Source organism: Poecilia latipinna, unplaced genomic scaffold, assembly GCF_001443285.1.
Source record: "Poecilia latipinna isolate Pla-1442-1.1 unplaced genomic scaffold, P_latipinna-1.0 Scaffold594, whole genome shotgun sequence".
In the NCBI taxonomy this organism is placed as follows: domain Eukaryota; kingdom Metazoa; phylum Chordata; class Actinopteri; order Cyprinodontiformes; family Poeciliidae; genus Poecilia; species Poecilia latipinna.
In genome coordinates this window covers 281,273-304,608 of record NW_015113210.1, presented here as the reverse complement: position 1 = coordinate 304,608, position 23,336 = coordinate 281,273, and the positions used below count along the sequence as shown (strand labels likewise).

The window sequence follows — 23,336 nt, the reverse complement described above, 5'->3', positions numbered from 1 at the left end:
TTCATGATCGAGCAAAAGCGGAGTTGGAGTGAAAGTGTGCGAATGGAAACCCAGAAGTGCAAAAACACAAATGTTATTGCAGAATGTTGGCTTTACATCCTGTAAAAACAGAAAATATATATTTTTTAAAAAAAGTAGGGGCCCGTGTCCTGCGTAGTACAAGAAGTACTGAGCATGAGGTGAACATCAATCAACAATGCAAGTCTCCCAACAAAAACAGCTTTTAAATAATCCTGAAACAACAATTAAATGGTTATAGGAAGGACGTGCAGTCCTCTTTTTAAGAGTCTGGTGAATGCACAAGAGAAGTGTTTGTGTAAAAGCCTAGACTGCAGTGCTGGTCAGCAGTTTACACATACTTGTCGTGAAAATGCCATTCTTAAAATATAGCATTTTTTTTATTTTTTTATTATTATTTTTATACAGGCTTCTGCCATGCCCCCAATGCAAAGCCTTTCAAAAATACATGGAGCACCCAAAGGGAGTCCATGGATGCCCAGGGATAACTTGCAAACACTGCAGAAAGACTTCAGGCCAGGATTTGAACTCAGATCTTTAGTTCTGTGTGATAATAAAAGAAGATGCTGGGTTTCTGGGCGCACAGACAAACCAAAAGCAAAGCAAAAAAAAGTAACATTTAACTATGACTGAAAGCACACGGGTTTTACAGGGATTAGCAGCGATTGCCTAACAGCGTGAGGTTAATATGACACAAAATTGGAAAACTCAAACTTAACCCTGCATTGAGTCTTACATGTAAAGATATTTTTATTTCTGTATTTCATAATTTGTTTCCGTTTCTCAAAAGTTGTCTCATATGTCTATTAGTCACCAACAGTGGTTGTTTTGTAACCTGTGAAAAATTGTTTTGATAATGAAATATCCTAAAGTGAATCAGTAAATGATACTGAACCATTTTCAGCATGAACTATCCAACTGTGTTTGCTGCATTAACAAAAGCAGCAAACACAATGTCTAAAGTATCATCCACAACAGTTGCTGTAAATTTTTAGCTAAGGGCTTTGTTGATCATATGCCCTAATTCAGAGCACATTCAAGAAATGTTCCACATAACGTTCCAAGAAACGTTCAAAAATAAATGTTTTGCAGAGATCACGTGCAAATATTAAAGCAATTAAAGTGGAGCAAAAACTGGGAGCTCAATAAACAGCACCATAAATAAATAAAAGCCAAGGCCTCCTCAGTGAGGCGAGGATATTTGGAAACAGAAAACCAAGAGGAACTATCATCCCAACCATCAGATGTAAAATGGAGAGCCTCCAATGTGAGCTTGCTTTTCATCACAATGAACCCACAAGAATTCCATAAAGGCGTACCTAGTGTTCCAATCACAGCTTGATTACTGGTTTAACATGGGGCAGAAATTATTTCCACACAGTCACATCACACGGTCTGTGGTTTGGACTGCCCCCGACTTACCCTAAAGTAGCTGATAAAGTATGCAAGCTACAGGGAAGAAAGATTTGTACGTCAAAACTTGTTTGGTACAAGTAATGAGGTAATAACTTGTCACATTTGGCCACATAATGGTTGACTGATGAACATTACATCATGGAGCTATTTTCACAGCTTATTTTGCTGCCCAGTCAGCCAAATCTGGCATTTTTAAAACCCAACAAGACTAAGCACGCACCCATGATGTGTCGTGAATTGATGCTTGTTGGTGTTGCACAGAAAAAAAATAAGCAAAACCAAAATATTTCTCTCTGTATGACATGGATGGGATTTGAACAAAAAGTCAAACTTTTTTTGTGATTTCTGACAATCTAAGATGCTGAGTATGTAAATTAACGAATCGTCAAATATCGTAGGTGTCTGCGAAAGTTGTGAGGAAAACAAATCTGGATGTAATGGTGAATTTAAATAAATTCAAATATCATTGGAAAATTAACCAAGTTCAGTAATTCAGTCCAGAAAGTGACACACAAAGTGATGGATTTTAGTTACTTATTCCTGTTCATGCTTAGGGTTATGGTTTTTGCCACATAAGAATTTACAGAAAAACTCGATCCGTCAGTCTTCATGTTTTTGACTGAATTACAAGAAGGAAAATAACTTTGAAATACACAAGACCACTGAAAAATAAATTTTTAATTCAGAAATTGTCATCATGGGAAAAGATGCCGACTTGACCTTTGTCCAGTGGAAAGTCATTGAATCTCTCCATAAGGAAGGTAGACCAATGGAAGGTAATAACTAAAGAAGCTAGGTGATCACAGAGTTTTGTTTATAAGCATTTTACTGGAAAATTGGGTGGAAGGAAAACTGTTAAAAAGAAAATGGTGCACAAGCTGCCAGCAGAATTGAGAGGATTGGGAAGCATATCCAGCAGCGCCACAGAGTGATCGCATTCTTGATGCAGTAATTCGCCCAACATTTCTGGATTAAATATCACTTTTTAATACAGAAATGAACATTTATGTAATGTTCCAACTTTATGAGAAACAATTTTTGCTTTCTTTAGGGATTAACAGTCAGCTATAATCATCATTAATTTGATGATTAAAAACAATGGTAAATGTATCTTTGTTTTTAATGAATCACTCTCATATGAGTTTCCCTTTTTGAATTCTTGAAATAAACTTTTCAATTACATTTCACTTGAGATTCACCTATGTGAACCACACCACCCACAAATCATACATTAAAACATATTAAAAATAATTATAAAAAAAATTACTGACTAATCTCGGTTTTAAAGCAAGACAGAAAACTGAATTAATAGAAGTTTTATAATTTCAAACTAACAATTACAGCGTTCTCTCCGGCCTTTCTGATAAGCTTTGTTTCAGTAGCTGTGTAGTGTGGCACTACATACAGCAGGTCTAACTTCTCTACATTGCACCTAGTCATACATCATCAATATACAGGCGAAAACAAGACAAATGAAAACACTGCTTTATTTTATCAAAAGGGTTTATTTTCCACACTATGTTACAATAAAACAATAAAAGAAAAACACAAGAGGCTTTATGAAACTAAAGCTACGACTCTGCAGCCTCCTCGTCGTCCTCTCTCTGCATCTCCTCGATGAGCCTCTGACGTTCGGCAGCCTGCCTCATCCTCATCATCACCACCGTCTCATAGTCGCGCTCATTTGAAAGGGAACCCTACGGAAAACACAGATGACACATTAGGAAAGCGGGGTTTATTCTAGTGTAGTAGACAGAGTTAAAGAGACAGTTTTTGGCTTGGATCTTAAAAATCCAAATTTTTTTTTTTTTTTTTAAATATAAAAAGACACAAACAAAGACGCATTGTTAGGATTCAATGGCTGATTTTACAAATGGATGAACAATGGGTCAAAATGATGCATCCACAGGCATTAAATGGAAATGAACGGACAGGAACACAAAAATCATAAAATCCATGCACTGGCAACAAACTCACAAAGAAAACAGCAACTTTAATTCAGGAAGGAAACCATGTATTAAGACATTTATTTGATCCTGATGTGGCACAGATTAAAATCACATTTTGAAAGGACAGAGTGGCTATTTCTCTGCAGCGTGAGCCATCCTTTAGAAGGATTATATTAAAAATATTTTCTGTGCCAAGAAATTGTCTCCTTACCAAGACACAGTGAAACGCAGGATAGAGTGTGTGTGTGCATGTGTTCTTTAAAGGACACGAATGAGAACAACTTAAAGAGAAGATGTAGGGTTTTGTCAATCTGGTCGCTGAGCTGAGACATCTGGAAAGCATCACGGGGACTCCACTATCCATGTGCAGAGAAAGGCACAGGGTAAAAGTGAGAAGGAGGAAGAGAGCGGAGGGTCTGTGAAGGGAAGCTGCCCTTCACTCCACCCCTGGGTTGAGGAAAGCTGCTATTATCATTCCAATAATGTGAACTCAAGCCCTTGTCTGGCACGCAACTATGACATATCACGCGAACGCCATTAGGTAAATAAACAACTCCTGCATCTTCAAGCTAAATAAAACATAAACAAGTATAAAAGAGCCAACTTGTCAACATAATGCATTCCTCCTCTATCATGCTCCCTGCTGGAGAAACCACCAAACTGCGCCCTGAAAGACTGCAGGTCTATAACATTTTACCAACATACAGTCCAGTAGCGCTAAAGGAATTCTGATCACTAGCAGGTGCTATATGGGAAACGTGATGCATCCTTTTCTCGAAACGAGCGATGTTTCCTTGCCTGGGGAGTTAGCTAGCTATTTAGATACTCAGCCAGTGCATCACCCTGTAACTAAACACTGATACAGTATCCATGTGTACGTGTGTGGGTGTCTGGTGCTGTAATGCCAGAATCCAGCGTGACTTGGAAACCATAAAACACCACCCAAAACCAGGACTTCCAACTCAGAGATGCGTGTTATGACAAACACAATCACGGAGAGGACTGTGGACTTGAGGGCAGAAATTTCTTAACAAGTCTTAAAAAGTCATGCCTAAGCGGGCAATAGCAGTGGAACATTTTGTGGAAGGAAAAAGTGTGGTAGGAAACAAGTGTGCAAGGAAGAGCCTGTGGCTGGAGTCAGTGCTTTCACACACACATATCAAGGTTATGGGCTGCATGAGCAACAGTCTACCAGGAAGTATTTAGACCACTAATTGTTCCCCTTTCCTGATAACCTTGGCACCTGTCCTCGCTGTCAGTGGTGCCAAAAGAAGGTTCGGTTGAACCTTTATGTTACTTTGCTTGATTGCGCTGCAGACCAGACTGAAATTATGGACGATAGGCACCAGAGCTAATTACACAGACAAGCTGAAGGCTGCAACCTCAACTTGCAAAAAAGGAAGTAAATTATATTTATGCAGCTTCAAAAATGTGTATTCCACAAAAAAATGAAAACACGATTAAAAAGACAATATGAAATTACATACATACATTATATATATAATAAAGTGGCACTTTTTATAAGTTTTATGTAATATTAACATTTTCTGAGACACTACATTTTTGTAGGTTTTCAACAGCAGTAAGCCATAAACATCAAAATGAACAAATGTAAACACTTGAAATGTGTAAGAAAAAAACCTACACGAGTTTCACTAATCTACAAAAATCATCTTTTCATTCAAATTCAAATCTTGTGATATGTTCCTATACGAAGAAACAACATGACAATTAGCTATATGACATCAGCACAGATGATTTCAGTCCTGCCTGACCCCAGAACAGTTATGGCATCCTGAACAGCATCAGCTCCGTGAGTCAGCCAGTTTAACACACAGCAGGTGGTCATCGTGTTCCCCCAGCGCAACTCATCAGATCCACTTCCCATTACGCCACTCCTCTTGGTACGTGTGAAGTACAGGCGACGGCGTGTGTATGTGATAAAAACGACAAGTTACAGCACGAGTACGATGAGCGCGTCTTGTTAAAATACTTGTCATTCCATGCTGCGAGCACTGCAGCCTGACAGATTACAGAATAATGGATTACTCACTGATACCAGCAGTCATTGGAGAGCTTTATGTAGACAGTCGCTGAGCCAAGAAGTAACTGGACAGATATCCGAGACAAGAATGGGGTTTTCCCCCCTCCAAAGCCTTTTCTGTGTTTCAGGCTAACATTTCAGTCTGCAATGCAGTGTGGTCAGGTTAATCACGGTACCATTTGTCTGGAGTGTGTGTGCGGTGGCATAGCGTGTGTTTCTGTGTGTCACAACCTCTGGGTTATGTGATTTATGGGAGTCGAACTCTTACACACTTAAATTTAGAAATCTTTTTGATGTGTGTGTGTGTGTGTGTGTGTGTGTGTGTGTGTGTGTGTGTCTGTGTGTGTGTCAAATGCTGGAGCAACAAAAGAAGGGCCAAAGTGGCATTCCTGCGCAGACGAAACGTAAGCGTCGCACTCAGTAGTGAATTAATCATCACTCATTATAAAACACAGAAGATGTATGAAGTTATCCAGTTTCTGTTGGTTAAAAACAACTGAAACACTTGCTCATATGTGTCTCTTGTCTTCATGTGCGTCTTGCAAGCATTTGACTGTGACAGTCCAACATCTTTTTTTTGTTTGTTTGTTTTACTGTGCAAGTCACGTAGCCAAAGAGAAGGACAAATGCAATTCAAATACTTCAACATAGCACTTATGAAAAATACCATTTGAAAAACAGAATGGCAGTAATAGCAAAAAATGAAGGAGACTCCCTCCTGATCTTCTCACGGTACTTGTACCTAACTTTCAGACTAAATGACGATCTCAGAGTAAGGGATAATGACAAAATGTGATTTTTTTTTTCTCCAGTGTAAAGCAGGCTGGATTGTAGACCTTTGTTTATAGATTTCAGAAGGCATAAACAGATTATGAATTCGAAAGGTAAATCTTTCAGAGCTTCAAAGCTTTGTGTTTTTACGTATGAGCAACGGTGCTTTCGCTCGGCATGTGGTTGTCGGTGGTCAATGTTTTAATCTGAACAGACTTCTGCTTTATGGAGTCAGAGATTGCCTTTGGAATCTGCAGAAGTAGAAGAAATAAACAGTGAAATGAAAAATGGCTACAAAGACCTTACCTCCTGGCATTTCTCTATTTGATGGATGGGCTTTAAAAAAAAAAAAATCATAAAAAAATGAAAAGAAGGGCCTCTGCCTCGCTTGATTTCCAACAATATATTTTTGCAAAATTACGTCTCACATATTTGGGTTCCTGGAAAAGCTCTCTGATTGCAAGATATTCTTTAGTAAAACAAATGAGTTTGTGCAACTGTTAGGCTTCAAATCTTTAACCTGAAGGCTGTCAAAAAGGCTGAAATTACAAAAATTCAAAATGCTTCATTGGATTGAAGATTTCTGCTTTTTGTTAACTTCATTCCCTCTTTTAAGCATTTGAATGAGTTGAAGCCAACATACCATGATTTAAACGTGGTTTTGTATCCAGTAATGACTGCTTTAAAATGATATATTATTACACCTGCTTTTCTGATTCTTCTTAAGTAGAAAAAAAAAAAGTTGCAGCAGATATGCAATTGGCATTTTTTTATTTAGTCCCAAAGGAATAAAGGTTTTCAGAAAAAGAAACTGCTACGGGGTTGCAAAAAGCATGTCTCATTTCTGTTGCCAACTTCTGAGAAGTTCAATCTGATTCATCAGCGTGTGTGTAAATAAAGCCAGGAAGTTAAATGTTTTTTGTGATCCAATTCTGATTAAAAGAAAACAAAGGCTTCAATCTTTGGTCCTATCATAAAAAAGCATGACTTTAATGTTGTGGTTGAAGAAGTATTGTCTCAACTTGCCTTTTCATCTGAACCACGATGACTAAGGTGTGCATCATTCAAGTGAGTTCAAAAGTAAAATACTTCAGGATTGTAAACAGAAACTGGGTCAAGCAGCAATGCATTAAATCAGTATAAATAAAATGTTTTTAATTACATGATTACTGAATGTAAATACTGCTATAAAATTTTTGGTAACCGTTTTCAGAAATGCTAGGGTGTTTTCCTGTATTCTCTATTTTTATTCTTTATTTTTGTCTCCCACTTTCAACTTTCTGCCCCCCCTTTCCTGTCTTGGCTTATCTGGATACCCTTCTTTCACCTGGAAAATATTGACAAAATTAACAATATCCTGCCCAAGAAACTAGTCCCCTCCATGAAGACCTCAAAGGCTGGTCAGAAGTGATAAACTGAATCTGACTGCATTTTATTAGACATCACTCCGATTAAATGTCTGCACTGCCAAAAAATTAATTTGATTGATTTTAATTCAATTTTGTCTGAATTCCAATCTACATTGGGTACCGTGTGTCTTGTATGGTACCATAAGTTCACGTTTATTGTGAGTTGATTCTATTTAAAAAAGGAGAACTGAAGGTGAAGGTGTGGGTCTGTGCTGGACTGCATCCCTCATTAAATGGTTAAATTGATTGCACATTGATTAACACAAACAAAATAAGCAGAAAAAACCCTGTATTTACCATTTAGGATTTTTGCAATGATCAAAACACTGTGACACTGCAACATTTCTCTATAAACACCTTGAAAAGTCAGGTTTAAGCTGTTCCAAGAAGTGAAAAAAGGACGAACCTTAGCTTCAGTTTAAAACTTAATCCCAAATCTGAGCTTTATATATTCTAGAGGAACCATCAGTGAAATACAGGCCGACTGATTTCAGTTCAGCTATGTGTGCCATCTTCGACATGATTTAACAAAGTCTTACTTAAAGGGAATCAGACAAAGCAAGCAGTAAATCCTGTTTAAGTGCAGCTCGTCTAGGAGCCTTAGCACAGAGGGAGCTGAAGAACACACAACAAAGAGCTCGGGGAGGATCCACCAAAGCCTCAGTTTGGGCTTCTAGCACCAGTCAAAGCAATATCTGGAAACACTTTTTTTTTTTTGCAGAAAGAAGAAAAAGCATGATTTCAGGCCCAGCATAGCTGCATCAAACCACACTGCCCACCATGGTCAGGCCTTAGAAAAGAAGTTTATACTGAAATGAAGTTCAGGCTAAACCTAGCAGTCCGGAGGCTACATAGCATGAGAACACCATCAGCGGAACAAGCCCAGCCTCTGTCAGCCTGCAGGTCTTCTGAGCTCACTTCCAAATACTGCGTTTAATACAGGCTCTTCAACCTGAGTGCCTGCTGGTATAAAAGCAGCTTTGTGGCTGTAGGTGCAGGACGGAAGTTTTTCTCATAAGGGAGATGCTGTAAAATGTTCTTTCAGACTTGGCTGGAGGTTCTAGTTTCATTTGCGTGAGGAATTGTGTCTGGTCTTGGAGACTGTCCTGGCACTGGAGCATGGAGCGGGAGAAGAAGAGAGGAAAAGCCGGCACGCCTATTGTTTATTGGATGAATTTAAAAGGAATACTGAAAAAAAAAGGATTTCTCCTTCATAACATGCATATTTAAAATCAAAGAACAAGACAAAGCTGTGTACAAAGCTCTCCTCCTTTATGCCTGAACGCATTGGAAATATTTTGACAGAATTACAGTTGAAACCAGATGTTTACATACACTGTATAAAAAGTCACCCATCCTTTTTATTCTCATTGTTTGCTATCGAATCCAACTAAAATTTTCCTGTTTTAAGTCAGTTGGGATTACCAAAATGATTTATATCCATGAAATTCAAGAATAATGAAAGATAATTTGCGAGAATTTGAATGACTTTCTACAGAGGTCTACAAGATAGACTTGACCTTCTACGCTATATGACTGGGGTCAAGCGTTTTGAGTTTTCTTCAAGCTTCTCACAATAGCTTGGGGGATTTTTGGCCCATATCTCCTGACATGGTTGTCGGATTTGTAATGCGCCTTGCTCACTCACACACCCTTTCAGCTGTTTTCACAGAGTTTCTATGCGACTAAGATCGGAAAGTTGTCATGGTCACTCCAAAACATAATTTTCTTTTTGTCCTTAAGTCACTTTGTTACTATGTTGGTGATTTGCCTATGGTGATTGTCCAAAACAAAAAAAACAACATTTGTGCAGAAAATTTAGTTTCCTGGCTCATGTTTTGAGATGTTTCAATATTTCCAGATTATATTCTTTCATGTCATCATTGACTTTGTGCTATGAATCAGTCCCTCATGAACCACAATACCCCAGAAGATGACCCTGCTACCCTCGTACTTCACAGTTTCATGCATCTCACAAGAAAACTTCATGTTTTATTCCAGCTGTTTTTTTGGGGGGAAGGGGGGTTTAACCACAAGTTATACAGTCAATAAGCAAATGCGACTCTTGCCATTGACTATTAGCAATCAGTACAACAGAGCAGAAAACGTGTTGTTTTGAGACGGTTTACAGTTCGTTACAGCCTCACCATACGAGGGCAAACGTAACATGTTGGAGGCGTGAGAATTGGAAACAGCCGGTTATTTCAGTTGTGAAACCCAGGGTGCCTGTTCAGACATGTCTGTTGTTTGATTATACAGAAAAGCCAAAGGCCTCCATTCAGGCAGAAGAGCCTGTGGAGTGGGGTTGACTGTGGGGCTTTACACAAGCCAACAGCAGACGGGAAATCAGGAAATCAGCAAAGAAAAGGGATAATAGCGTGGAGATTAGAGATCTGTTAACCCCCCTCCTCTTTGTGATCAACCTGTTTGCTCACCAACTACAACTTCCTTTAATAAGCACGCAATCAGTGGAGCCTAAAACTATTTTTTTTTTCTCACCTCTCTCTTTCAAGCATATTCTCTGGAACTAAACCATCCAGCAAAGTTTCAATCTTTACTAATAACATGGAACATGGAAGAAATGAGCTGCTCCAATTTGCCACCTACTTCCCCCACAGGTAAAGGGTGCAGCCAATCAAACGGCAAAACTCAACTGTAACACCTATCCCTGCAGGGCAGACTTGCTCTGCAGTCACGATGGTGTGTTCTGATGACTTGCAGGCTTTCTGAAATAGGCTGACTTCACAAAAACTGAGACAAAAAAAAAAAAAAAAAAAAAACAAGCAAAGCCTCCACCTGGATGCCCTTGTACTCTGACCTCCTCTGGTTTATCATTTACGCAAGGAGGCCTTTCACAAGCAACACACCTGGAGGTGATTCTGCAGCGCAATCCAGATTTTATGCCGACTGAAAAGAAAAAAACGATTCATTGCCCAAGAACTAACAGCGCTCTCTCCAGCTGAAAACGGTAAGAACTGTTTCTTTGCAGTTAAAAGTAATTAATCCTAAATGAAATCTTCTTTAACCTTCTTCGGGAATAGGCTACACCTTTGTGTCAGTGTTTCAAAGCTGGGAAGTAAGCATTGCTCTCTGATGAATGACAAGTCTTATCTTGTCGACGAAGAGCTTGTGCAGTTAGAAGCAGCATAGATTCCTGGCTGAGGCGGGTGTGCATGTGTGGGCTTATAATATCCCGGATTTCTTTTTTTTACAGCACCGAGACTGGTAAGTTTATATAGTCATCCGTTTTTAACTGTTTTATTGTTTTTAGTCAATCCAGACATGCTGCTTGGAGAGAAAACCCATTTCATTATTTATTATGGACCTGGAGCTGAGGAAAGCTCTTAGAAAGAGAAGCAATAGCTAAAAGGTCTCTCTTGTAAAAGAGATCTTGGATCTCAATGAGACAACCTGTGTAAATAAAGGTCAAATAAATAAAACAACTGTGTTCTTTTGGTCAATCTGTTTTATTGAGCTGAACTTCTACTTAGCCATGAGGTGTTTCCTCACAGCTGAATCATAACACTCCTCTTTGGTTGACCTGACATGTTTGGAAAGGAATGCTGTTGTGTCCACACTCTTCAACCTCCCGCTGCTGCTAAAGTGCCGATAAAACGTTTTACAGCCCGACGGAGCATGTTTGTTGAAGTGGCTTACAAATTTACAGAGTTAGTGTTTCAAGTCACGAATGTAGAGCTAATGTGGGCAAAGCTGTAAAAATCATTTACTGCGAGGAGATTATCTAATCGACATGCCAGAGTTGATGAACAGGGCTCTGGTTTTGGAAATAAAATGCTTACAGGTCACGAAATGCAAATACTCTTCCTCTGTTAGATGCTACGTAATTACCGTTTATGCAAGATGTTGCCTAATATGAAGAATTTAAAACTTGGATTTGAAAGATATCACGGTTGCTATAGATTTTGTTTTACAAAACAATTCTTTTCCAGACTCAGTACTTTAAATTTTTCCCAGAAAATTACAGACATTCGAGTAAAAGGTATTCATTTAAAACTTGCTTACATGGTCAAGTGGTACCATCTGCCCAAAGTAGCTTACGGTTTTGGTATAACATGCACAATAGGGCCACAGCCTGGGATGCATCTGAACATAAATCACATCCATTTTTAAAATCTATAATTAAAAAAGCCTCCTGGACTAAATGCAGACTCTTTAAAATCTGATTTATCACTTCCAGTAATTTTATCCTTTTATAAAAATGTCCAAAAATAGAGGTTGTAATGCTTTGTTTGGCACTTTACAGTCAGTTTCGAATTAGAGTCCGCTCGGTTCGTGAGTGAAAAGGCAAAAATGGTGATGGATAAAGCGATACAAATCAAGATAAAGCACGTGCATTTAATGTAAAAATCAATTTAAAATCAATCTACCAATTGAAAAAATAGACTTTCATCAGTTAGGATAATTAAAGAAAGAAAAACATATGGAAAAACAAAATGTTTTTCTCCCCACACTGAATTTAATTTTATTTCTACTATACTTACTGGAATGTATTATAAAAGCTAATAATTACTGACTTTTCCAGTCTGCATAGCAAACCTGAGATTTTGCCAAAAATAGTGACATTGTTAGAGGAATAACTGCATCTAATTTAACTTTACTCCACCATCTGAGGTGATTACAAAAATTGTCTTCACTCAATCCACCACTTTGTTTTCCACATCAATTTTATTTTGATTTCTGACAGTTAAAGAGAGAAAAATGCATCCTTCTTTAAAAACTGTGTGAAGTGATCCAAAACACTAAGCAATTACTCTTCTGGTGTTTGCAGTGTTTTGCTTTTCTTACTGGAATTCCTTAAGTAGATTAATAGACTTCCTCTGGAGGTTATGCAGAAGACCACACCTGCACATATGGGAAGAACCTAGGATTTGGAAAATAAATATTTATAAACAAAGGCTTCAAAGCATTGCTGGGTCATCCTTCTCCTGCCAAATAATACTAAATTTCACTGCGCTACGATCGAGTCCAACAGGTGCAGTCTCTAAACAATGGCTGTCAATTCTCATTAAATCTGAGAACAGACCTCTGCACTTACATCTGGTGCTGAATACCAGAACGAGCACAAGCTCAGACTTGCTTCAGACTATCATTTGCTAAATCCTAATTGTCTTTTTTTTTGTTGTTGCAGATGGCACTATGTATTTAGGCTGTGTCATTTCCTGAGGATTCACAGAGATCAAAGTCTAACTCCAGTAAATCCATCAGGATGCCACTTAAAACGTCGCTGTACAGAAATCCATCCTCCAGCCGCTGGTCCAGCAGGATCTCAAAGAGGAGAGAAGTGCTATCTGTCGAGATGATCAGTCTACCCCTTGGTGATTTCCGGCACGTCTCTCACATTGGGAGCGATGGCCAAGACGACAGTTTTGGAGATTTATCCTTCCTCAAAATGAGTCACAGCCTGCTCCGACAAAGTTCCAAGAGCGAACAGAACCTCTTCCTGAGCTGCAAGCCACCGCCAAAGCCCCCGCGTCTGAACCTGGATGGAACGGAGGGAATGCAGAGCCCCGAGTGGTCTGTGGACCAGAAGAGAAAGAAGTGCAACTCTTTGCCTCTTCTGGATAGTGAGGAAGAAGATAAGTGCGAAAACGAGGAAGTGGATGAAACGAGGAATGACTTTGCTTCTAATCAGACTTGCCGTCCTGGATGTGGCAGCGTGGGTTCTGATAGAGATCAAGAGTTCACAGGGAGTTGTGAACACATTGATGAATTTAAGGATGAGGACAGTGGCTTCTCATTCACCCTGGACCTGGGCCCTTCAATCCTGGAGGATGTTCTTGGGGTGATGGACAAACTGCACAACTGAAGAACCTTGAACAACTTGGTAAGACACTGGCTGCTGGAAAATGAATTTAACTTAATACTCCTCTTGGGACACAACTTTGCATAACCATGAGGACACGATAAAGTGTAGCAAACACTGGATAATTTTGCTTATAATTCAATTTGCGGGCCTGGTCCTGGTCTGCACAAAGAGTCTGCAGAGAGCTGTGACCAAACTGGAGATCAATTTACGAGGACAGTAGCTCTTTATTCAGCCTGGATCTGGACAAACTCATTCGTGAACAATGTTCTCCAGATCATCGACAAACTGTGCAACTATGCGAAATACTGACGTCATCACTTCTTTGGAAGACCCAACACTGTTTTATTAACAAGGATACTTAATAAAGTAAAAGCTTGCATTTGCTGCTTCCCAAGATCCTTACTTGCTGCAGTGGCACACAAATAAAGACATTCTCAAACAAACAAATGAACATCTTGTTACTCTAAGGAGAACATGATGTTGTTCATAGAACATTATGGTAACCAGCATTTGCCAACAACAGAACGGTAAAGATATGAACTTTTTTTTTTTTATGTCTGGGCATTTCTAACTTCATCTACATTTCCTCTTTACTATTATAACCTCCCAGCCCACACTCAAAGCAGCTGTTAGGATTTAAGGGTGTTGTGTTTAAGAAAAGAAAAGCTGAGGCTGAAATCCAAGGTCCTTGAGCTGTGATGTCTAGAGTCTTGGCGTGCTTGCCCGTCTATTGTGTGCACAGGGCAATTTTTCCTCCGCACGCATCCTGGCGGCCCCACTCGAAGGTAGAGCAAGGTACCCCCCATTTCTCATTCCCAGCAGTACAGTGAAAACAAACATTTCGCTCTGCTTCCAATAAAAGCCAGCCAGTGGTGGCAGGTTGGGCAGCATACCAAGCCGGGCCACAGGTCCAAGACCTTATAAGAAGAAAGAAATGGCAGAGCATGCTGTTTTGTTAGCTGCAAATCAAAGTGCGATGATCTGGCGGATGGCGCTCAAGAAAGAAAGTGGCGGTGAGCAACACTATACATCTACACAAGCAGGGAGGCTGGAGAGGAAGGGGGAGACAGCAGAGGTCCTGATGAGGACTTAAACAAATACATGCTGCGTCTCATGTATATGCATCGCATTTCTTCTCACGTCATCCAAGTGGGAATTTGTGCAGACAGTTGAGGTCTACTAATGAGGGGGGTTGAGAGGATGATATGTGGGACAAGCCCAGAAAATGTTAAATTCCTTTGCACCCTAATAGGTCAAGCTGGGAAATACAAAAACCACAAATGTCCTGCTTCAAGCAAAAGACTCAGTATTGTATGCATGTCCAAACAGAAACAGCGTTAATCCTGGATACATCTGCATTGTATCTCTGTTTTGGTGCCTGATGTTTTAAACTGGATACCTCTGTTTCTTGTATGTGTTATGACAAAAGTTATTGTGAAAGCATTTTTTGCATTGTAAAATCTACCGGTTTGTACTTTGATTTGGTAGGCAAAAAAATGTACACCATTCAAATCCCATCATTGGTGGTTTTGTGGATAAACTGAATGGGACTGTTTACACAACAAGGGGCCGACATGTACTTGGCTTCTCAGCAAAAGAAGCCAAAATGGATGGATTATGTTTTGCATCTCACTGATGTCCAAGCATTTTTTTTTTTTCCCCAGTCTTGGGTACAAATAATTCAATGTGGAAATGGACGGTAATATATATTAAAACATGTCTGTTTTTACCTTCAAAGATATTGCAGTACAATTAATTTAAGAAAACAACTGGCTTAGATGATTTCCATTGCTCTGAGGCATGCCTAAATCAACACAATAAAGGTGAATATTGCCAGGTGTTGCACCACTCAGTTAAAGCTGGAGCCTTGTTCGCGACAATGACTCACAATGATTATAGCTCAATTTCTTCACAAATGAAAAATAAAAGTGCTAAGTAGGGCAGCTGCAATGAGACAAAATTGTAGACCAAATAAGAGGAGTTAAATCTTCAAATGTACGTTTATTTTCTGTTTATATAAAACAGGTAAGCTCCATTTAATAACGATTAGTAGTCTGGGGGCAACTGGATGAACTGGAGGGGCATCAGATTAAAATGAACAGATGCTACAAACAATACCTGATTATGCTACATTTTGTGTTGGTCTATCACATAAAATCTCATTTAAATTAATTGAGGTTTGTGGTGTAATGTGGCAAAATGTGATTAACGTTCACAAACATTACTAAATGTAAATATATGTCAAAGTGAAACTTATGAACTCATCTCACAGCTTTAATATTATATAATGTAATAATATTATATAGTCTTGAAAAAACAACCTAAAATTAAGTCAAACATTTTGACTTAACTTTCAGAGCCATAAGAACTAAACAATAATACAATCTGGGTAAGCGTATCTTTTTCTTACACATTCGTGTCCGAAAAGAAAAGGGTTCAAGCTAGATTTCAGCACACCGATGGCGGGGCCACACGCTACGCATCTACTCAGACAGAAGGGATATTTTCTCAGAATCCACTTTTCAGGCACTAGGAAACCAGCACACTGGGAAAAAAAAGTCCAGGAATAGCTCATCTGATGCATCTGGTTCTGTCGTGACAACCCCGAGTTGACTCTGGGTCTCGATGGAAGAGGCAGGCATATAAAACTCTGATTTAAATGCTGTGTGATGTATTAACCTTAAATAATACGATATTCTAAATTGAACCATGAACACACAGTGATTAATGCTGAGATCATCTCCCAGGAGACCCAAGCATATGTCTTGGCAGACATCTGTGGAAGTACTGCAGTTACAGTCTATCAGTTATTAGACTGTAAGCTATACGGTTGGCCATGTGTGAATCCTCTTTCTGAAGCTGCAAGCATGAGCCCGACTTAGAAGAGATTTAATTTGTAGGTACAGTGGCGTTAGGCGTGAATTTGTTTGATATGGCCACCAATATGTTGAAGGAGACAATTTTATAAAAACATATTTTGGGGGATTCTTACAGGCAAACAGAGCCACAAAACTGCTCAAATTATACATTTCCACCACCTGCTTGTTGACTCTGGCAGTTCATATGATATTTTATCCTTTTATTCCAACTTACAAGGCAGAAAATTACAGAAAAAAAAAAAAAACAGAAACCATAAACACGATTTCCTGACAGGAATTAATGAGATGAATCATGCCATGGCATCTCTTCTCTTTTGTGAATTGAAACAAGTTTTAACACCGTTATTAAAATAAAGGAAAGCGGTCTGGAGATTTACAAAATGTGTTGGCTGGCGGACTGAAAAAAAAAAAAAAAAACATCAAAAACCAGCTTTTTGGGGAGGAGTTTGAACTTTTTATGAGTTCAGGAAAAACGGAGCCAGTATTCGTGAGATTAATTCGTAAACCTTTTCTGTATCCAGGAGTTTATGGAAATCCATTGTAGAGTTATGGCTTTTCTTTCTTCGGGCCACTGATTAATACGTCTACATTTATATCCTTGAATAAGCATGATGTATTGCATGAATTTCACTTCTTTTGTGCTTCACTTAGAAATTTCAGCAGGTCCAGCATATTATTTAAATTGATGTTTTGTAAATAGTTTCATCCAAAGTGACGGCAAAAAGATTGAACCTAAAATGCCTTCTTTTTTCCGAGTAATGAGTTTTTTTAAATTTTTTATTGTTAGACAAATATTAAGATTTTATTTAGTTTGTACGTGTTAAACATTCTTAGAAAGGGATCATGATGGAGAGTATTACACAGCTCCCTTCTTTATTAGAAAAGCCCCATTGACTCCAGATGCATGTATTGAGCCAAGAATGCAAAGGAACGAGAACTGGGGTGAAGTCATCTGTGTCTTTAAGCTCTCTTTAGTCCCACCGTGGCCTGCCGAGCACTGTGTTTGGACTGATGAGGTTAAAGAAGCAAGACCTGACCCACTTTGACCCTATGTAGTTACAGATGGCCAAAGCTGGGGAACCAGGGAGAGATCAGATGTTTAGATCACAAATAGGTTTTTTTGTTTCCCCAGAATCCACCCAATCAATGCCCACTACCTCCAGACAAAATCTACAATAGCTACAGTGTATACTGTAACTGTCTGGCATCTCTTAACGGACAAGTATTGCGTTGAGGGCCAAATGAAAAATTACCCAATCAAAATAACATTTTCATACATGGTTGCAGAGAAAAAAAGATTAAGAAAAAAAGTATAAAAGAATCAGCTTTGGATGTCAGTAAAGCAAACTGAGTTAGTATAATAGCATTTAAAAAGATTAGAATGACAAGTCCCAGTGCGCAGGCTGAGTCTCGGGTTCTAACCCCATGTAGGAGGTCTGACACCCCTCACTGGGCTGAGGGTTGAAATACAGTTCACCAGAAACCAGAGACACAGATAAGTGCAGAGAAAAAGTCCCCTGATTGAAAAACATTTAGACATTTTTGACAGAGAAGCTGATGAATTTAGGAACGAAGTTGTGCAGACTGGATCAATCTTAAAATGCTTAAAAAATCTCAGTTGAATTAGGAAATGTCTTTTCTGGAAACTGTAATGCACACCCACACATGAGATGTAACCTTTTCCCTACAAGAACTCCTTTTCTCGAGGGCTTTTTGAGACAACCTCGCCAGACCAAAGGTGCAGTCAACGAAACCTATTTTATCTGCAAGGGGCATTTTTTTTTTTTTTTTTTTTTTTTTGGTCTCAATAGGTGATGTCTCCATCACTATCTCAAGCCCTCTTCTGATTGGTGCATCAACTTGTCAACATCAACTTGTCCCTCCAGCTGAAACAGGGAGAGGCAGAGGTGGCAGAACCACCAGAGCAGAGGAGACAGGTTTCTATTTGTTACTTAATAATAACTAACAACTTATTTGAAATCATTATTATAGTTTATCATGTCCCTCTGATGCTACAAAAAATTATTTAATAGATATTTGCCTGACTATTTTACAGTGATTTGAAAAATAAAATATTACAAAAGCTCAATATAAGAAGTTGCACATCTTTAAAGGACCCAAGTAAAAAGACAAAAAAAAAAAAAAATCTAAACTAAACTTGAGGATAAAAACCTAAGGATTAAAGTCCACAAACACCAGTATGAATGCACAAAAGCTTTTCTTAAAACAATCCTGAGAGTCAGGCTGACATGTTTGGCTGTCATTATTGCACAGTGCCTCCCCTTGGCTGCCGTGTGAAGTGAAGCATTCCTGGACTCTCCCAGGTCAGTTACATTAATGAGCACCCAACCAGGCTCTCTGAACCAGTGAGAGGCCACCGCCTCACCACTCCAAAACAAATAAACTGAGGTCCACTTACCCGACCACACTGATTGTGGCCAAAAAGAACAAAAGTGCAAACTCTGGGGCAACATTTGAACCGTTGATATGGAAGAACAAAAAATAAATAAATAAATAAAAAATCTGAACATTTACATAACTCTTTCTACAGGGAGGTTAATATTTTTGTTGGAGAAACAGCAACCAGCAATACTTTGTAACACAGGGGAGTTCATGTCCTATGAGAGCAGAAAGAAATTTAAAAGAATACATTTCTGTGTTATAAAAGTACCTGTGAAGACATGAAATGGCCGGTTTGGGATGCTGCAGCGACAACCTCAGGCTGTCCTTCCAGCCACGTAATCTTCAAGGGGTTACCACTCAGCCCACTTTCATTTTTAACAGCCAGTTCCTAAAATGAGATATTTAAATAGTATTAGCATTAATTAAGCTACTTGATCTCTATGTTTTGCATGAAGTTGTAATATACCTTTGCTAAATGTTGGTTTAGCGAAACAGATGCACAAACAGAAATATTCTGTTGCAGTTAAAATTTCCTGTATAATGTGCCCATTTTTTTTTTTTTTTTTCAGATTTTCTCATATTATAAACCATAAACTTCAATGTCTTTTATAAGGTTTTTGGGGTAAGATTAGCACTAAGTAGGGTATAAGTGGAAGGAGAAGGAAAATAATCCAGAATAAAAAAATAAATAAAATAATCTAGTTATGAAATAAAAATCTGAAACGTTTGATGTGAATTGTCCCTTCAACAGATTCAGCGGCTGCTGGTGGTAGCATCATGCTGTGCAAATGCTTTACTGTATCAGGGGCAGGCAGTACTGTACTTAGCTTGCCTACAGTTAATGAGTCAAGCTAAGTACAGGGCAATCTTAGAAGAATACCTGCAAAAGCATTGAGACTGGATTAAAATGAGGATTCACTTCCCAGCACAACAATCCTAAACATACAGCAAGAGCAAAAGTTGTACAGTTTAAATAAAGTTATCTTAATTTGCTAGAATTGCCCAGTTAAGGTAAAGACTTAAAACCAATTAAGAATCTGAGATATTAAAATGTATGTTCACACCTGCTCTCAACAAAGTCCCAGTGAATTTGAGCAGAGTTGTTGATGCACAAGGGTTTAGTGCAATTGCAGATTTTTATTTGCTAAAAGAAAAATGTAGGAGCATGCAATTGTGCAGGTCTGTTTGCACAAAATCCCAATAAAAACACATTGAAGTTTGTGGCTCAATGGGTATAAATACTTTCGCAAGGTTCTGAAGCCACAGAAATGCCACGATCACTGCCTAAATCCAGTAGACTGACAGAAATGTTGTGTTGAGAGGAGACGACAAACAAAGGAACACCAAAGCTAAAAAGAGCCTGCGGAGCCAGACAATGGGGAACAATGACTCAAGTGCTTCAGTTCGATGGTTCCAATCAGTGCAACAATTTTGAAAGCACGGGATCATTTTAGGTCAAAGACAACTTCTTGGTGTCCGGACGTCTGTCAGATGTTATTCCTAGTAATAATCTAACTCAAAACTCGTTCTAAGACTGTGTGGCAAGTGATGAACTAATGTGGTTCAATCCAAAAAGTCTCCTAAGGAGATCCTAACCAGAACAGTAAATGTGAAGGCCTCGGGTACTTACAGCTGCTCTCACAGATGCAAACTCCACAACAGCACTTCCTTTCTTCTTACTCGATACGATCACATTTAAAACATCCCCGTACTAGATGACACAGCAGGAGGATAAAAGCATGAGGTGGAAGGGAAAGAAAGATGCAGAACATTTGAATTAGTATTTCCTTTCACAGTATAATCCATAACCATGAAAACAAAAACATATGTAGAGTCAAGATTCAACACAGTGCTGAATATCACAGATTTGAGAAATACAAGTTCGCAATTTACTGAACTGGAGAAAAGTTGTTGTTTTTTTTGTTTTTTGGATCACATGTATTCACAAGAAAAAACGTATAAAATATAAAGTTTACACACCCGAGACAAAGGCAAGTTTAGGTGATGTAAAAAAAATAAATCCAACATACAGACTCCAGTTCCACATGAAGAAAACTGTATCATTTGGAACAATAGCTGGATGAAACAATCACCTTTGTTTCATCACACCATTACATATTCAGTCACTATTTTTCTTGAAGACGAAAACATTAGTCAGGCTTGGATGTTTTTCTTTGAGAGAGAAAGATCTGTCTTGCTATTCCAGATCTTAGATAGGACGGCAAGAAAGAAGCCCAGACATAGAAAAAATATAGGTGACTATTGTTTCATGCTGACTCATGACAGCATCCTGGACTAGTTTTCTTATCTTTTCATCAATTTTGGGGGGGATTTTCAGTTCTTACTAATGTCACAAATGCACCATAGTTTCTCATCTTGATTATAAAAGTCTTCACGATGTTGAATGTTATGTCTAAAGCTTTGGAAATTGAACTACACTGAAATTAAAGTGAAAGAAGTACTGGAAAAATTTTGCAGCAATTAACTCCTAGCTACATATCTAAGAGAGTAAAAGAGGAATAGGTCAGAAATTGATATTTTCTCCCACAGTGGTGGCTAGATGATGGAAATAAAGACAGGTTATGATACAATTGCTTTTTAAGACAGTATTAGAGAATAGAAAAGATTTCTTCTTATATGTCTAGCTCTATCAACTCTACAAAAAGGCCATTTGGCATTAACCTGTTCCCTGTTTTAGCCTTTCATGGGAGCAAAGAGGAGGGGGAAAAATTCAGCTTTCTGGGAACTCGAAACTCTAGGAATGCAAATGCTCACTGAGGACACTCTGAGTCCAGCCAACAGTGACAAAGGAGAGTCTCAAAAGGCTTCTATTTCACGAAATATAAATATCTTAACATCTTTTTTTTGCCCCTTTAAACAAAGATTTGTTATTGCAGGCAGCCAAAGTACACAAGTCCACTCACGTACGCATACATGCACACTCATAACCGTCCGCATTTTCCCACAGAGGGTTGGCTATTTCTGCTTATCCAAACCATTAACTGTCACTCACTCATGGTTGCCATTAAAAACATTACACATTTTCTTTGCCTAGAAATTCAAACAGGAACACTTTTTTTTAAGACCATACTGGATGTATTCGTGAACAGAACAAATTCAGCTGTATTACTTTGGGCAACTTGACGTCACTGATACTTGCCCCATCCCAGTTTGAGGCCAACCTGCACCCCACCAAAAACCCTCATGACAGATTGTGGCAGAAGGTGGTGGTGGGTTGCATGAGAACAGCACATTTCCTAAAGTCTCCCTTGGTACCGTTTAATCACCTGGTAAGAGGGGCACAAACAATGCCGTGCATGGCTTTTAAAGGGCACTACAACATTGCCCTCAGCACTTTCACTGCTACAAAACTTAATAGGCCTTGTTTAAGGGGAAGTGTAAACAATCTAGAGCACTGATGTCATGCAGGCCTCAAATAAGGGCAGACTTTTGCGTGCAGGTTGGTTCAGAGTTAGCTCTTGAAGCCCTAAGAGCGTGAAAAAAAAGGATTTCAATAAATTATAACATTTATAGCAGATCAGCACAAGTTAAATTTCAGGACACCCACTTTGTGAAGCAGCTTAAGCAGAACGTCTTGAGAATAACCTCCATTCAGCTCGTCATCTTTCTTGCATTTCCATTTTAACTGCAAAAAAAAAAAAAATAAAAGAGGCCAATATTAGTCATAATCACTTTCAAGAAATAAAGAAGTGCATGATAATGGATAATCCTTAAAGCACAAGTGATTAAACTCAGCTGCAGAGGAGGCAAACCGTGCCAGACAAGTTTGGCTCTGATGAGAAACAGAGAGCTGAAAAACATCAGGACAGGCTGAAGCTACGGGAGAAAGAACTGGTTACGCTCTTGAAACATCGGCACTGAATCACCTGCAGGACCTGCAGTCAATTTCCATTCATAACAGTTTTGGTGGTGCACGAATGGAGAGAAGCTTCTATCATGGGCATCAGAGACTGCATGGGGACTCGCCTTCAAAACTGTAACTTAAACTTCTGCAGGTCGACACCTGAGCTTGAAGATCATTACTTTAATCTTTTGATACAGGTAGTCAAAGATAATCCACCAGCCTCTAAATAAAATCCCAAACACTAAACTGCCTTCAGGAAATCAAAAAAGAGAGTCCAGCTGTGAGTAAAATAGTATCTGTATAAAACTTGGAATAATTTATTTGGCACCAGAGATGCTCATAGCAGCTCTGGAGGAGCCGCAGAGCTCTGGTGGAAGAATCATTTGCCGTGATAACTATTAGACGTCCACTTCATAGACCGGGGGCAGAGAGGGATGAAGAAGGCTACTGTTAAAAGACAGTCAAAAAAGTCACATTTGCAGAGTGCCATAAGCACCCATGTGGAAGAAGGTGCTCTAGACAGAATGTTACTTTTCTGGCCTTTGCAAAACTCTGTGTGGCAGATAACTAACACATCATATCTCCTTGAATACATCATCTCCATGTTGAGAGATGGTGAAAAGAAGTATCATGCTGTGGGGCCCTTTTCTTCAACAAGACATTTTGTCAGCCAGGCTATACTCTCTAAAAAAAAAAAAAAAAAAAAAAAAAAAAAATTTAGAAAAACATCCCCTACAGGGGGAAAAATTTTTTAA

The 23,336-nt window shown here is 38.8% G+C and overlaps 2 protein-coding genes across 3 annotated transcripts in view; one reads left to right on the top strand and one right to left on the bottom strand.

Moving 5' to 3' along the window:
- Positions 1 to 2,919: 2,919 nt before the first annotated feature.
- The window catches only part of dnajc17 (DnaJ (Hsp40) homolog, subfamily C, member 17), a 38,211-nt gene continuing 17,794 nt past the window's right edge, over positions 2,920 to 23,336 (bottom strand). Inside the window, exons 8-11 of the mRNA XM_015042548.1 lie at positions 22,285 to 22,362; positions 20,347 to 20,427; positions 18,985 to 19,104; positions 2,920 to 3,131 (exon numbers count right to left, since the gene is read on the bottom strand). Of these exons, the coding sequence (XP_014898034.1) occupies positions 3,006 to 3,131; positions 18,985 to 19,104; positions 20,347 to 20,427; positions 22,285 to 22,362 (405 nt within the window). The 3' untranslated portion in view covers positions 2,920 to 3,005. The remainder of the gene's footprint in view (positions 3,132 to 18,984; positions 19,105 to 20,346; positions 20,428 to 22,284; positions 22,363 to 23,336) is intronic.
- Positions 8,354 to 15,175, top strand: LOC106953644 (cdc42 effector protein 3). Of its 2 annotated transcripts, none has more exons than XM_015042549.1 (2): positions 8,354 to 10,575; positions 12,757 to 15,175. In XM_015042549.1, the coding sequence occupies exon 2, from the start codon at positions 12,835 to 12,837 to the stop codon at positions 13,432 to 13,434; it is 600 nt and encodes a 199-aa protein (XP_014898035.1). In that variant the 5' UTR covers positions 8,354 to 10,575; positions 12,757 to 12,834; the 3' UTR covers positions 13,435 to 15,175. The 2 variants fall into 2 exon arrangements, with proteins under 2 accessions (XP_014898035.1, XP_014898036.1); XM_015042550.1 differs by lacking the exon at positions 8,354 to 10,575 and adding an exon at positions 10,611 to 10,832.